Source organism: Salmo salar, chromosome 01, assembly GCF_965601325.2.
Source record: "Salmo salar chromosome 01, fSalSal1, whole genome shotgun sequence".
NCBI lineage: Eukaryota > Metazoa > Chordata > Actinopteri > Salmoniformes > Salmonidae > Salmo > Salmo salar.
Window position 1 is genome coordinate 51,760,179 of NC_138291.1, and position 15,933 is coordinate 51,776,111.

The 15,933-nt window shown below is 43.5% G+C and overlaps 1 protein-coding gene across 3 annotated transcripts in view; it reads left to right on the forward strand.

The window, feature by feature from the left end:
- Positions 1-931: 931 nt before the first annotated feature.
- The window catches only part of LOC106604404 (prominin-1-A), a 34,734-nt gene continuing 19,732 nt past the window's right edge, over positions 932-15,933 (forward strand). The window contains exons 1-4 of one of the 3 annotated variants that reach the window (XM_014199004.3): positions 932-1,186; positions 1,608-1,676; positions 3,186-3,311; positions 10,922-11,248. In XM_014199004.3, the coding sequence (XP_014054479.1) occupies positions 11,005-11,248 (244 nt within the window). In that variant the 5' untranslated portion in view covers positions 932-1,186; positions 1,608-1,676; positions 3,186-3,311; positions 10,922-11,004. The remainder of the gene's footprint in view (positions 1,187-1,607; positions 1,677-3,185; positions 3,312-10,921; positions 11,249-15,933) is intronic. The other 2 variants (XM_014198994.3, XM_014199010.3) reach the window with 2 other exon arrangements.

Below are 15,933 nucleotides of genomic sequence, written 5' to 3' on the forward strand. Positions count from 1 at the left end.
CCTGATCTACTGGTTATATGGTGGTTATAAACTCTTAAATTCCAGTAGGGGACTGTTATATTGATGCTTTTATGTGATCAAGACATTATTTTATATTTTTTTGACATTCCAAGCCAACCTAAAATGGGACACGCACATCAACATTACCACCAAAGGGAATCGAAGGCTCTTCATGATGAACCACCATTGAATGAATGGGTAAAAATAACTTTCATGAAAAAGCATTCATTCATTAGATAACTATTTAAAGTAGGCATTCAAGCATAAGTCATAAGCATGTATAACATTTATAATGGCATTAATGGTGCTTTTTTTTCATTCACCAGCTCTCAACCCAATTGAAAATGTATGGGAGTTTCTGGAATGGCGCCTGAGGCAGCATTTCCACCACCATCAACAAAACCCCAAATGATGGAATTTCTTGTGGAAGAATGGTGTCGCATCCCTCCAAAAGATTTCTAGACACTTAGAATTTATGCCAAGGCGCATAGAAGCTGCTCTGAGGGCTTGTGGTGGCCCAACGCCCTAATAACACACTTTGTTGGTGTTTCCTTTGTTTTAGCAGTTAGTTACCTGTTTGTTCTAATTCATGTGGCCAGCCTTCTTAAAATATAAAAAAATACTTAATCTATTTCTATGTCCGGTAAATGACCGTGATGGCTAAGTAACGTTCACATTTTCAAACTTTGTTGGGCTATAGTTGACATTTCCTGGCGATGTTCCATTGTCCGCTTGGGTTTGTGGTCAATGTATACTGTAGTAGCCTTTCACTGCTAAAAAGCAAACACCCGCTCCTCAAAGTATGTGTGTTGCTCTCTCCCTCCCGACTGTCTCTCTCATCCAGTTAAGACCCTCCCGTTCTCCCTCCCCAATCCCTTCTTCCCTCCCTCTATTGTCAGTATTTCGCAGAGAGGCAGTCAAATTAATAGCAGCAATAGTACACCCTATCAGGTTTCTCAAGGAAGGGACTAACACACTCCCTCACACATCTGTGCTGTGTAGAGCGGAGACACACCTGCAAACACATACACTAGTGGAACCAGGGTAGAGACCGGACACACACACACCTGTGCTTTGCAGATTGGTGACAAACCTGTCCAGGAAGAGGACACACTCAAACTCACCTGGAGAATATACTTCACTCTCCTGCTTCACCTCTTTCCTGTCTCGACTTAAGGAACAACAGGTAAAGTATTGTTTTCTGTCCCCCCCTTTTCCTCTCACCTCTCCGAAATCTTTCTCCTCTATGGTCTCCAACACACTCTACCTTCTTTCCTCTTCTCTCACACTCTCTTCTCCTGACTCTCTCCCCCCCATCTCTCTCTCACTCTCCTGTTATGTCTCCTCTACTCCTCCACACACTTCCAGAGCCTCAAACAGGTACAGGAGAAGTAGGCTAACAGCTCTGCAGTTAGCATCCAGAGGCAATAGTAGTAGTTAAGTGTACAAGATATACAAGTCCGCTGTTGTAATTGATTAAGCCACTATAGAGCCTATTTCCTGTAGAGGAGCTTTAGGGTGGTTGTATACAGTTGAAGCAGCAGTAGTGAGAGAGTGTTGGAGTTGTACTCCAGGACTGGTTGACTGTGTTCTGTCTGTCCCAATAGGACTGTGTACAAAGAAGCCTGCTCACTCTCTGCTCTACTCGCAACAGAACACTGTCTACACTGTGGGAAGTGAGTGCTTTTTAGTCTGTACTTAATATATTTTATCTTTCTTTCTCCGTTGTCCTAGTATTTGCCTTTCAGAGGCACATGAGTAAATAAATATAACATACTGAAACTGATTGGACAATCAAATTGCATGTGACATTGCAATACTTTGTTTGAGTTTATGCAATCCTAGTAAAAGCTTTTCTTTACTTTATATAGAGAATACTGGTATTTTTATTTAACCTTTAACTATTCTGTCACACAGTCTTAGTAAGCAGATCTCTGCCTGGTTTCCCCCTCCCATATTTCACCTCTGTCTGGTTAAACTAAACAAACAGTAGTGATGCAGGTAGCTGTTTATGATGAACTGTTACGCAGTGTTGATTGTTTTTCTATAAACACACTATCAACACTCACTGTGTGGTTGCGTTATGTAAAGTTTTTCTGTTTTTTGGTGATCTGTCTCGTCTTTTTTTTATTGATATAGGAACAGCAAATGTGAAATGACTAGATTCAAGTAATTGATTATGATAGCTGTGTTGGTGGTTGATTGATCAAAGCTCAAGTGTGTATAGATGTTGATAACCTTCAGTGGTATAGCCTAAGACAGAAATATGCTCTCTTGAAGGATGCTGTGCCAATGTTTATAGATAAACAGGGAAGTATGATGCCAATGTTTGTCGCGCAACATGGAAATACTTTACACATGAACAAAGGTAGGACACGTTTATCAGAAGTTGATCACCAGCACCACTTACCCGTGGGCACAAAAGCAAAGAAAGTAAAAAAAAAAATAGCACTGAGTGTACAAAACATTAAGAAGATCTTCCCTTTTGCCCTCAGAACAGCCTCAATTCGTCTTGGCATGGACTCTACAAGGTGACGAAAGCATTCCACAGGGACCCATGTTGACTCCAATGCTTCCCACAGTTGGGCTAAGTTGGCTGGATGTCCTTTGGGTGGTGGACCATTGTTGAATCACACAGGAAACTGTTGAGAATAAAAACAGCTTTGCAGTTCTTGACAAAACTGGTGCACCTGGCACCTAATACCCTACCCCCTTCAATCTTTTGTCTTGCCCATTCACCCGCTGAATGGCACACATACACAATCCATGTCTCAATTGTCTCGAGGCTTAAAAATCCTTCTTTAACCCGTCTCCTCCCCATCTACACTGACTGAAGTGGATCAATAAGGGATCATAGCTTTCACTTGGTCAGTCTGTCATGGAAAGAGCAGGTGTTCATAATATTTTATACATTCAGTGTGTGTATAATATATATATATATATATATATATATATATATATATATATATATATCACACACACACACACACACACAGTGGGGTGAACAAGTATTTGATACACTGCAGATTTTGCAGGTTTTCCTACTTACAAAGCATGTAGAGGTCTGTAATTTTTATCATAGGTACACTTCAACTGTGAGAGACGGAATCTAAAACAAAAATCCAGAAAATCACATTGTATGATTTTAAGTAATTAATATGCATTTTATTATCATTATTTGTAAGAAATTTCACTGAGGAGGATGGTCCTCCCCTTCCTCCTCTGAGGATCCTCCGCTGATATACACTAGCGTTCAAAAGTTTGGGGTCACAGTGACGGTCGTCAAAAGGAGTAGACCAAGGTGCAGCGTGGTAAGTGCTCATATTTCTTTATTGTAACTCAGAACACTAAATCAAAATAATAAACAACGAAAAACAAACGTCACGTTCTGCAGGCTTACTGAGCTGTACAAAAACAAGATCCCACACTGAAGGAGGGAAAAAGGGCTGCCTAAGTATGATTCCCAATCAGAGACAACGATAGACAGCTGCCTCTGATTAGGAACCATACTCGGCCAATCAAAGGAAAAAACAACATAGAAATATAACACAGACTGCCCACCCCACACCCTGACCTAACAAAATAAAGAAATAAACCGTCTCTCTCAGGTCAGGGCGTGACAGTCACTTAGAAATGTCCTTGTTTTTCCACTAAAATAACAGCAAATTCATCAGAACTACAGTGTAGACGTTGTAAAAGACTTGTAGCTGGAAACGGCAGATTATTTTTGTTAATGGAATATCTACATAGGCATACAGAGGCCCATTATCAGCAACCATCACTCCTGTGTTCCAATGGCACTTCGTGTTAGCTAATCCAAGTTTATCATTTTAAAGGGCTAATTGATCATTAGAAAACCCTTTTGCAATTATGTTAGCACAGCTGAAAACTGTTCTGATTTAAAGAAGCAATGCAACTGGCCTTCTTTAGACTATTTGAGTATCTATTTGAGTATCCGTCACTGTGACCCCAAAGTATCTTCCCTGTGGCTCAGTTGGTAGAGCATGGTGTTTGCAACGCCAGGGTTGTGGGTTGGATTCCCACAGGGGGCCAGTACGGAGAAAAAAAAATGAATGAAATGAAATGTATGCATTCACTACTATAAGTCGCTCTGGATAAGAGCGTCTGCTAAATGACTAAAATGTAAATGTATCTGGAGCATCAGCATTTGTGGGTTCAATTACAGGCTCAAAATGGCCAGAAACAAAGGACTTTCGAATGAAACTCGTTAGTCTATTCTTGTTCTGAGAAATGAAGGCCATTCCATGTGAGAAATTGCCAAGAACCTGAATATCTGGTACAACGCTGTGTACTACTCCCTTCACAGAACATCGCAAACTGGCTCTAACCAGAATAGAGGAGTGGGAGGCACCGGTGCACAACTGAGCAATAGGACAAGTACATTAGAGTGTCTAGTTTGAGAAACAGACGCCTCACAAGTCCTCAACGGGCAGCTTCATTACATAGTACCCGCAAGACACTAGTCTCAACGTCAACAGTGAAGAGGCGACTCCGGGATGCTGGGCTTCTAGGCAGAGTTGCAAAGAAAAAGCCACATCTCAGACTGGCCAATAAAAAGAAAAGATTAAGATGGGCAAAAGAACACAGACACTGGACAGAGGAACTCTGCCTAGAAGGCCAGCATCCCGGAGTCGCCTCTTCACTGTTGACGTTGCACCATGAATTGTCACTGTCGATAATTCTAATGTTATAACTTCTAATAGTAGCTGTATCCACTGGCAAATTGGGAGAGCGAGTGAGGTGATTGCCATCCAAGAGCCAACATATTTTTCTTGCTGCAGTGCTGCCTGTGAGCAGTAATAGTCTCTGATTTAATTGAGCGATTCAAGGAACTACCATTGTTAACATGGTAGATGCAAAGCATTGAATATTTACATTTCTGCACTTTGAAATTAATTTTGTAACTTTGTCCCAGAAGCATTTAACTGCAGGACACTCCCTGCTTGGATTACGGGATAACAAGGTCAAATTTTTCCATATTTTGTTCCAATTAAAGGGTTATTCAGATTCACTTAGAACTGTGGACCATACTTTTTTAATGGCTAGCTCAGAAAATAAGCTTTCCATAAGTTGTTTAAATATTACAGAGATCAGTCCTTTTGGGAGCACAGATAATTTATTTATAAATCCCATCATTGGATGGTTTGGTAGTTGGGTTTCCCAAGGGACTCCATAGGCCAACATTGCTAACCTAAGTTGTAAATATAGAAAAAAGGAGTTACTCATTACCAGTTACAGTGTGGGAAAAAAGTATTTGATCCCCTGCTGATTTTGTACGTTTGCCCACTTACAAAGAAATTATCAGTCTATAATTTGAATGGTAGGTTTATATGAACAGTGAGAGAAAGAAAAACAAAACAAAAAATCCAGAAAATGCATGTAAAAAATGTTATAAAATGATTTCCATTTTAATGAGGGAAATAAGTATTTGACCCCTCTGCACAACATGACTTAGTACTTGGTGGCAAAACCCTTGTTGGCAATCAGAGGTCAGACGTTTCTTGTAGTTGGCCACCAGGTTTGCACACATCTCAGGAGGGATTTTGTCCCACTCCTCTTTGCAGATCTTCTCCAAGTCATTAAGGTTTCGAGGCTGACGTTTGGCAACTCCAACCTTCAGCTCCCTCCACAGATTTTCTATGTGATTAAGGTCTGGAGACTGGCTAGGCCACTCCAGGACCTTAATGTGCTTCTTCTTGAGCTACTCCTTTGTTGCCTTGGCCGTGCGTTATGGGTCATTGTCATGCTGGAATACCCATCCACGACCCATTTTCAATGCCCTGGCTGAGGGAAGGAGGTTCTCACCCAAGATTTGACAGTACATGGCCCCGTCAAATGATGCGGTGAAGTTGTCCTGTCCCCTTAGCAGAAAAACACCCCCAAAGCATAATGTTTCCACCTCCATGTTTGACAGTGGAGATGGTGTTCTTGGGGTCATAGGCAGCATTCCTCCTCCTCCAAACACGGCAAGTTGAGTTGATGCCAAAGAGCTCCATTTTGGTCTCATCTGACCACAACACTTTCACCAGTTGTCCTCTGAGTCATTCAGATGTTCATTGGCAAACTTCAGACGGGCATGTATATGTATTCTTGAGCAGGGGGACCTTGCGGGCGGTGCAGGATTTCAGTCCTTCACGGCGTAGTGTGTTACCAATTGTTTTCTTGGTGACAATGGTCCCAGCTGCCTTGAGATCATTGACAAGATCCTCCCGTGTAGTTCTGGGCTGATTCCTCACCGTTCTCATGATCATTGCAACCCCACGAGGTGAGATCTTGCATGGAGCCCCAGGCCGAGGGATATTGACAGTTCTTTTGTGTTTCTTCCATTTGCGAATAATCGCACCAAATGTTGTCACCTTCTCACCAAGCTGCTTGGCGATGGTCTTGTAGACCATTTCAGCCTTGTGTAGGTCTACAATCTTGTCCCTGACATCCTTGGAGAGCTCTTTGGTCTTGGCCATGGTGGAGAGTTTGGAATCTGATTGATTGATTGCTTCTGTGGACAGGTGTTTTTTTTACAGGTTACAAGCTGCGGTTAGGAGCACTCCCTTTAAGAGTGTGCTCCTAATCTCAGCTCGTTACCTGTATAAAAGACACCTGGGAGCCAGAAATCTTTCTGATTGAGAGGGGGTCAAATACTTATTTCCTTCATTAAAATGCAAATCAATTTATAACATTTTTGACATGTGTTTTTCTGGATATTTTTGTTGTTATTCTGTCTCTCACTGTTCAAATAAACCTACCATTAAAATTATAGACTGATCCTTTCTTTATCAGTGGGCAAACATACAAAATCAGCAGGGGATCAAATACTTTTTTCCCCCACTGTATGTCTTTCCAATCTTGGAATGTTCTCAAACCATTACTTCCATGATATTGGCATGGGTACGGATTCTACATTTGGACCATTGGGGGAATGCAAAAAGACACCCTCCAGATTGCAAGACATTATTGTGAAATATTGGAGTATGGGTATGCCATTTTGATTCCCAGAGATTGTCTGAGCAGTAATAGGATCAGTAATAGGATTGTTTGTAACGTATTTTGTACATAATGTTGCTGCTACCGTCTGTTATGATCAAAAAGAGCTTCTGGACATCAGAACAGCGATTACTCACCTTGAACTGGACAAAGAATTTTTCTTTAATGAGTCGGATTAGAGGGATTTACTCCAGACACCCGAAAAGGCCCTCATCTCCGTCATTAGCAGGAAAAAGAGATGGGGGTATCGCGGAAGGAGATCGGGGTGCCTTGTGAGGATCCGGCACCGAGAGGCTAATCTGCCTTTGCCATCGGTACTATTGGCCAACGCACAATCGCTGGATAATAAAGTGGATGAACTACAAACCCGTATATATCCTAACAACGGGACATTAAAAACTGTAATATCTTATGTTTCACTGAGTCGTGGCTGAACGACGACATGAATAACATACAGCTAGCGGGTTATACACTGTATCGGCAGGATAGAACAGCAGCTTCTGGTAAGACAAGGGGTGGCGGTTTATATATATTTGTAAACAACAGCTGGTGCATGAAATCTATGGAAGTCTCAAGGTTTTGCTCGCCTGAGGTAGAGTATCTCATGATAAGCTGTAGATGACACTATCTTCTGAGTGAGTTTTCATCTAAATTCTTCGTAGCTGTCTATTTACCACCACAAACTGATGCTGGCACTAAGACCGCACTCAATGAGCTGTATACGGCCATAAGCAAACAGCAAAACACTCATCTAGAGGCTGCGCTCCTAGTGGCCGGGGACTTTAACGCAGGGAAACTTTAATCCCTTTTACCTAATTTCTACCATTTTTACATTTACATTTACGTCATTTAGCAGACGCTCTTATCCAGAGCGACTTACAAATTGGTGCATTCACCTTATGATATCCAGTGGAACAACCACTTTACAATAGTACATCTATCTTTTTCTTTTTTTGGGGGGGGTTAGAAGGATTACTTTATCCTATCCCAGGTATTCTTTAAAGAGGTGGGGTTTCAGGTGTCTCTGGAAGGTGGTGATTGACTCCGCTGTCCTGGCGTCGTGAGGGAGCTTGTTCCACCATTGGGGTGCCAGAGCAGTGAACAGTTTTGACTGGGCTGAGCGGGAACTGTGCTTCCGCAGAGGTAGGGGGGCCAGCAGGCCAGAGGTGGATGAACGCAGTGCCCTTGTTTGGGTGTAGGGCCTGATCAGAGCCTGAAGGTACGGAGGTGCCGTTCCCCTCACAGCTCTGTAGGCAAGCACCATGGTCTTGTAGCAGATGCGAGCTTCAACTGGAAGCCAGTGGAGTGTGCGGAGGAGCGGGGTGACGTGAGAGAACTTGGGAAGGTTGAACACCAGACGGGCTGCGGCGTTCTGGATGAGTTGTAGGGGTTTAATGGCACAGGCAGGGAGCCCCGCCAACAGCGAGTTGCTGTAATCCAGACGGGAGATGACAAGTGCCTGGATTAGGACCTGCGCCGCTTCCTGTGTAAGGCAGGGTCGTACTCTGCGAATGTTGTAGAGCATGAACCTACAGGATCGGGTCACCGCCTTGATGTTAGCGGAGAACGACAGGGTGTTGTCCAGGGTCACGCCAAGGCTCTTAGCACTCTGGGAGGAGGACACAATGGAGTTGTCCACCGTGATGGCGAGATCATGGAAAGGGCAGTCCTTCCCCGGGAGGAAGAGCAGCTCTGTCTTGCCGAGGTTCAGCTTGAGGTGGTGAGCCGTCATCCACACTGATATGTCTGCCAGACATGCCGAGATGCGATTCGCCACCTGGTTATCAGAAGGGGGAAAGGAGAAGATTAATTGTGTGTTGTCTGTGTAGCAATGATAGGAGAGACCATGTGAGGATATGACAGAGCCAAGTGACTTGGTGTATATAATATATACCATTATGTTAAATGTGCAAATAGAGAGAAAATAACTCTAGACCACCTTTACTCCACACACAGAGACGCTTACAAAGCTCTCCCTCGCCCTCCATTTGGCAAATCTGACCATAATTATATCCTCCTGATTCCTGCTTACAAGCAAAAATTAAATCAGGAAGCACCAGTGACTCGGTCAATAAAAAAAGTGGTCACATGAAGCAGATGCTAAGCTACAGGACTGATTTGCTAGCACAGACTGGAATATGTTCTGGGATTCTTCCGATGGCACTGAGGAGCACATCACATCAGTCACTGGCTTCATCAATAAGTGCATCGATGACATCATCCCTACAGTGACTACGTACATACCCCAACCAGAAGACATGGATTACAGGCAACATTTGCACTGAGCTAATGGCAGGCAGCTTAGCCTCAGTGATGTACTGGGCCGTACGCACTACACTCTGTAGTGACTTGCAGTCGGAGGCTGAGCAATTGCCGTACCAGGCATTGATGCAACCAGTCAGGATGCTCTTGATGTTGCAGCTGTAGAACCTTTTGAGGATCTGAGGACCCATATTAAATCTTTTTAGTTTCCTGAGGGGGAATAGGCTTTGTCGTGCCCTCTTCACGACTGTCTTGGTGTGTTTGGACCATTCTAGTTTGTTGTTGATGTGGACACCAAGGAACTTGAAGCTCTCAACATGCTCCACTACAGCCCCGTCGATGAGAATGGGGGCGTTCGGTCCTTTTCCTGTAGTCCACAATCATCTCCTTTGTCTTGATTATGTTGAGGGATAGGTTGTTATTCTGACACCACCCGGCCAGGTCTCTGACCTCCTCCCTATAGGCTGCCTCGTCGTTGTCAGTGATCAGGCCTACCACTGTTGTGTCGTCTGAAAACTTAATGATGGTGTTGGAGTTGTGACTGGCCATGCAGTTGTGGATGAACAGGAAGTACAGGAGTGAAACCTCACTCAATATATTGTCCATTGTTCTTTCATCGGCGTGGTGTCATCACTGTGTTAATGTCCTCCTGTTCCATAGGCAATATAATAATAACAAAGTTCAATACTCAGCAATAATTGTAATGTTCCTTATATCCAATTAAGGGGTCCTCATTGTCTTGTGCTGAGGGCTAGGCTGTGTGAGTGTATGGATAGCATATCTGAATATTAAGCCAATCATAACGGGGTTCCATCTGACTCGTCCGCTTGTGTGTTAGGTTTGATGTAGTTTTGAGGTGATTCTAGAAGTGTTTAGCTTTCTTTGGCAGTGGAAAACGTGTGTTGTGTTCTGGAAGGTCAAGATGAGTTTTGCCGGTTGGATGAAGCCGCATCTCAGATTTAGCTTGCGTAGCTGGGATCTCAGCTCATTGTAGGTCACCCTCCGTTTTAGCAGTTCGGCACTCAAGTCTAGGTAGATGCTGATCCTCTTCTCCGCATAGGTCAGAGGCCCCGATTCTGCTGCAAGGCGAACAATTTGCCGTTTGACTTCAAAACTGTGGATTCGTTCGTACAATCATACAGCGAGAACCATTCCGGAGAGGACCGCGTGGTGTGCAATGTTAATTAGCGGCATGGAACCCAGCTTCTTCTGCCCGAACAGTTAATAGAAAATATTTCCCATGAATGAAGTTGGGTTGCCTGCTTCCACGCAAGTTGAAAGCCGCAATGTTCCCACAGGTGAATTGTGGATGGACAGATTATGCTATCTGCTGGAGCGAAATAGACCTGCTAATTTTTTATTGTTATCCATAAACATCATACACCTTAATATGGGGTTCACAATTTACATTTTTGGAAAACAATAATTTTGTAACAGAAAGACACGGTAAGGCATGTCACCGGAACTGGAAACCTGCTTCACTTGTGGTCACATTTATGGTTTCCCTCAATGATAGTTTTCTTACAATTACAATATGTATGCATTTACTTTCCAGTGCCTGCACCCTTTCACAACAATCTCTGTGTTTACTTCTGTGTTTATCTCCGTATCTGTGTGTTTCCACTTCCACCCCAGTGTCTCTGCTTTGTATTTGCAGGCCCATCAATACAGAGATAGTGCCACTCTACATTCTCCAGCCTTACCCTAGCCCACCTTCCAGCCCTATCTCTAGTTGCAGTGATGGGAGCATGTAGGAGTGTTTGGAGGTTAGGAGGCTGCGCCAGGTTGGTGTCGGCCTGGATCGGGGCTCTGTTGCTGGGGTCCAGCTTGGCCCTGCCTCCCCCTGCCACCTGTCCTAAGGGAGTCTCTCCCATGAACCTGATCCAAACACAGTACCAGTCAATCCCAAGAGCAGACGCAGGCTTCATGTCCGGGGTCGTCCAGTCCTTCCTCCACACCGTCCAGCCCAACCCCTTCCCCAAAGGTCAGTCTCGGTGCATCCATCTGGTCAAAAGTAGTGTACTATATAAAGGGAATAGGGTGCCATAGTAAAAAAATACTGTAGCATAATCGGACAACGCTGCTTTTCTACAGCAGTGTTATGATCATATTGAGCTCATTCTGACCTAGCCAGGTGTGTGTAGCCACTCTGTAAATCCCATATAAATACCTGGGCTTTCACCCATTTGCAGAGGGATTTCTGCATAGTGCATCTTTAAGTAGTGAGTGGACAATATTCCACTGTAGTCCAGAGTCTTTGTCACATTTGTTATTGATCCTAAATGACTATTATTTCAGAGCTGGCTCAGTTTATTTGTGACTGCTTCCTTGTTAGGGCTAGTACTGATTCTGATGGACAAACAACAGTGAAGGCCCCTTAGGTCCACACACACACACACACACACACACACACACACACACACACACACACACACACACACACACACACACTGTGTGTTAATTAGCCATTGACCTTTGCTCAGGTGAAACTCATTCTAGATCAGAGAGCTCTAGAGTTGCTGAGCAGATTGCAATGCACAGATTGGATAGTGATAGTCTCTTTGATCATGGCTGCTATCCAATCAGGATTGGAGGATGTTGTTGAAGCAACCCTTGTTTGCTCATGTTTTGGTTGAATGTTTGGCTAATGACACTAATATTTGTGTTGTGACAAGAAAGGGGTGGTATACAGAAGATAGCCCTATTTGGTAAAAGACCAAGTCCATATTATGGCAAGAACAGCTCAAATAAGCAAAGAGAAATGACAGTACATCATTATTTTAAGACATGAAGGTCAGTCAATCCGGAACATTTCAAGAACTTTGAAAGTTTCAAGTGCAGTCGCAAAAACCACCAAGCGCTATGATGAAACTGTCTCTCATGAGGACCGCCACAGGAAAGGAAGACCCAGAGTTACCTCTGCGGCAGAGGATAAGTTCATTAAAGTTACCAGCCTCAGAATTTCAGCCCAAATAAATGCTTCATAGAGTTCAAGTAACAGACACATCTCAACATCAACTGTTCAGAGGACACTGCATGAATCATGCTTCATGGTTGAATTGCTGCAAAGAAACCACTACTAAAGGATGCCAATAAGGAGAGACTTGTGTGGGCCAAGAAACACGAGCAATGGACATTAGACCGGTAGAAATCTGTCCTTTGGCCTGATGAGTCCAAATTTGAGATTTTTGATTCCAACCGCCGGGTCTTTGTGAGATGCAGAGTAGGTGAAAGGATGATCTCCGCATGTGTAGTTCCCACCGTGAAGCATGGAGGAGGAGGTGTGATGGTGCTTTGCTGGTGACACTGTCTGTGATTTATTTAGAATTTAAAGCACACTTAACCAGCATGGCAATCACAGGATTCTGCAGCGATACGCCATCCCATCTGGTTTGCGCTTAGTGGGACTATCATTTGTTTTTCAACAGGACAATGACTCAACACACCTCCAGGCTGTGTAAGGGCTATTTGACCAAGAAAGAGAGTGATGGTGTGCTTCTTCAGATGACCTGGCCTCCACAATCACCCCTCAACCCAATTGAGATGGTTTGGGATGAGTTGGACCGCAGAGTGAAGGAAAAGCAGCCAACAAGTGCTCAGCATAGGTGGGAACTCCTTCAAGACTGTTGGAAAAGCATTCCAGGTGAAGCTGGTTGAGAGAATGCCAAGAGTGTGCAAAGCTGTCATCAAGGCAAAGGGTGGCTACTTTTAAGAATATAAAATATATTTTGGTTTGTTTAACACTTTTTGGTTACTACATGATTCCATATGTGTTATTTCATAGTTTTGTGATGTCTTCACTATTATTCTACAATGTAGAAAAATAGTAAAACTAAAGAAAAACCCTTGAATGAGTAGGTGTGTCCAAACTTTTGACTGGTACTGTATATCTGGGGCCAGGATAAAGTGACTAATGGGGCAATTGAAATCGGCGAGGGGGAAACATTTTGGGGGTTCTTGCATTGGAATTATATTGAATTCTGCGTATATCACGTTATACTACAATAAACCTAAAGTTCAAATGTCCAGACTCCAAGATCATTGAGTGCTTTTGAAGTGACAGTCAGGTTGCGCTATATCAGAACAATGGACAGTGCCTTGTGCCGTACACACTAAAGTAAGGCTGTTATGGTAAAGAATAAGGCTACAAGATAGATATGCTGTTTGTAATAGCTGTCTTACCAAAATAATGCAAACGAAACGCTGAAAGTAGTAGCCTAGTTATTCGTGTATGCAAACAAAAATACTGAATAGCAGTTTGACTTAGAATACCGACACAACTGCGAATGTGAACGAATAAATGCGAACTGAACAAAACAGCGGTACCAAGTAGTAGTAGTAGGCCTAGTAAAACAAAATGTCAGATCGATAACGGCATGACACAATATATATTTAGGCTAGTTACATTAACAGTAAACAAATGCAGTAAACAAAATGCGAATGGAGATCCAAATAACCAAAACAGCCTACAACCTACTACAGTGGAATGCAGCCATGCACAGTTGTCTTCCCAAATAAATAGGGCTAGAATGGCCCGCTTCAAACATGGAATATAATGCCGCTCCCTCATGAGTTCAGTAACACGTTGTGATACGGCAAAATACACTACTGTAAATCAAATTCGACACATCGTAATCAAGTAAGCAATGGCCAGACTACCATAAACAAGTTTCCAATATGTACAGTTCCATTTACAACCACGAAAACCCTAACAGAACATACGATCTGTAGCTATACCCTGGGGCATCATTTGGGTTATTGCGTTGGAATTATATTGAATTCTGCTTATATCACGCTATACCACAATAAACATAAGTTCAAATGCTTATGACCAATAAGTAACAGGTTGGCGCAAAATCTCCGGGCTCCATGGACAGCACCCTACACACTAAAGAACGATTTGTATTACAACTAACCAGCTAGATTTTGTCTTACCCTTTCAGAACAGTTGCTGCCTCCTTGATGCTCTGTGGATCTTCCTGAGTAATCGATCATTCCGTTCTCCCCGAGATCATCTTGAAAGATCCCCCTCAAATACCAGTTGGCTTAGTTGAGCTTTTCTCGGGTGTGTCATGCTTCTTCTCTGCTGATGGAACACATTTGTCAAAATGGGAAATGAGTTCTCGCATGTAGCGTCCTCAGTGACAATCTCACTCATGAGCCCTATGATTTCATTTAGAAAATTCGCGTGATGTTTATGTGACATTGTGGGGTATGGTGCTAAACACCTTGACAAGTTCCTTGTCTATTCAGAGAGTATATTCCATCACAGACAGAAAAAGTATACTGCCCCCCCTCTCCTCTTGACTCTATCGCGTCCAATGCACCCCCTCAGTGGTTTCTGGTTTGAAACAAGACACTCAATAATGTCCACAGTCGCTGAAACGCATACATGCGATTTCTTAACAAGTGTTGACATCTCAGTACTCACAATGCAGTGCATTTCAAACGCTCTTTGTTTGATGCGTGCCCAGAGAATCCTTTGGTACCACCAATAGCATGCGTCCAGTTAGAATACCCGACTTGGGTGAAGGCCTTGTTTGCGTTAGCATTGGACCCAACATAGAACTTTCGACGTGGGAAACCAAATGTTGCATCTGCAATAACCGAGTATTCCAGCCACTCTCTTCCTATGAACCAGTTGCTATTAAATGAACGTTTTTGGATAGAAAACCTTAGGCTATGGTAGGATTCTAGGCTAACCTGGGCTGGCTCCTCTGTTCCAAGATAGTCAGGAACAGTCGGAGGTGGAGGGAGCTGTGGAGCCATTATCCTGGAAGAGAGGGAAGGCTCTGCGCTCGGAGCTAGCTGGAGCTCGGCAACATCATCGCTCTGCTGCTCATCGCTCTCCGTTGGCTTTGTTTGGATACTTTGGAGCAGCCAATTTCTGATATCCATCGTGGCCGTGGCAGATTAGCTGGTTCGAGCTAGCTAAATAGGCGAAGGATAATAACACTAACGCTTTTTACAGCTGGATAAGAAGCTAAATAAATTCTGTAGTGGTGTGGGGTGTGAGACAGAGTTGAGTGAAGCGGCTTCAATGGTAAACTTGACCCGCCCTTATAAATCAAATATTACAGGCGGAGCCGTATCACTTTATTCACTTAGCCTACCACAGATGAAGCGTTCCCCCCCCCCCCCCCCCCCCCGCTTTTATTGAAACCCAAAGGGATCATACACAATCGCCCCAGTGGCTTTCCATAGTCCCCCTACACACCGCAGCGCACTCTGTCCATTGTGCTGACACTGTCCATTGTGCTGACACAGTGCTGGGAGATAGATTTTTCACCAACCTGTCAGTCAATCATTTGGAACTTTTTTGCTATATTTATATAGGGACATAAAACAAAAACTGAGTGGGCTAAGCTCCCTAGTGGAGCTCAGTACACCCACCTCCGTCTGTCATTCTCTCTCTGTCACCCTCCCTTTCTCTCTCTCTATGGCTGAATGCCTGGATATCAGGATTCAGAAGTGGATTAACTATTCTGTTCACTAAGTAATGTACATGACAGTGTACCAGTTGGGGCTTTAACACGTCTTATGGCACGCCAGCTGGATATCTGCTTTCAGGAGATTAATAAAGAAATGGAGAGATAATATGAGAAAGCAGAATTTCCTGTTTCCCACCTAGACGATAGAGCTCCTCTGAAGTTTCCCTTCACAATGCCA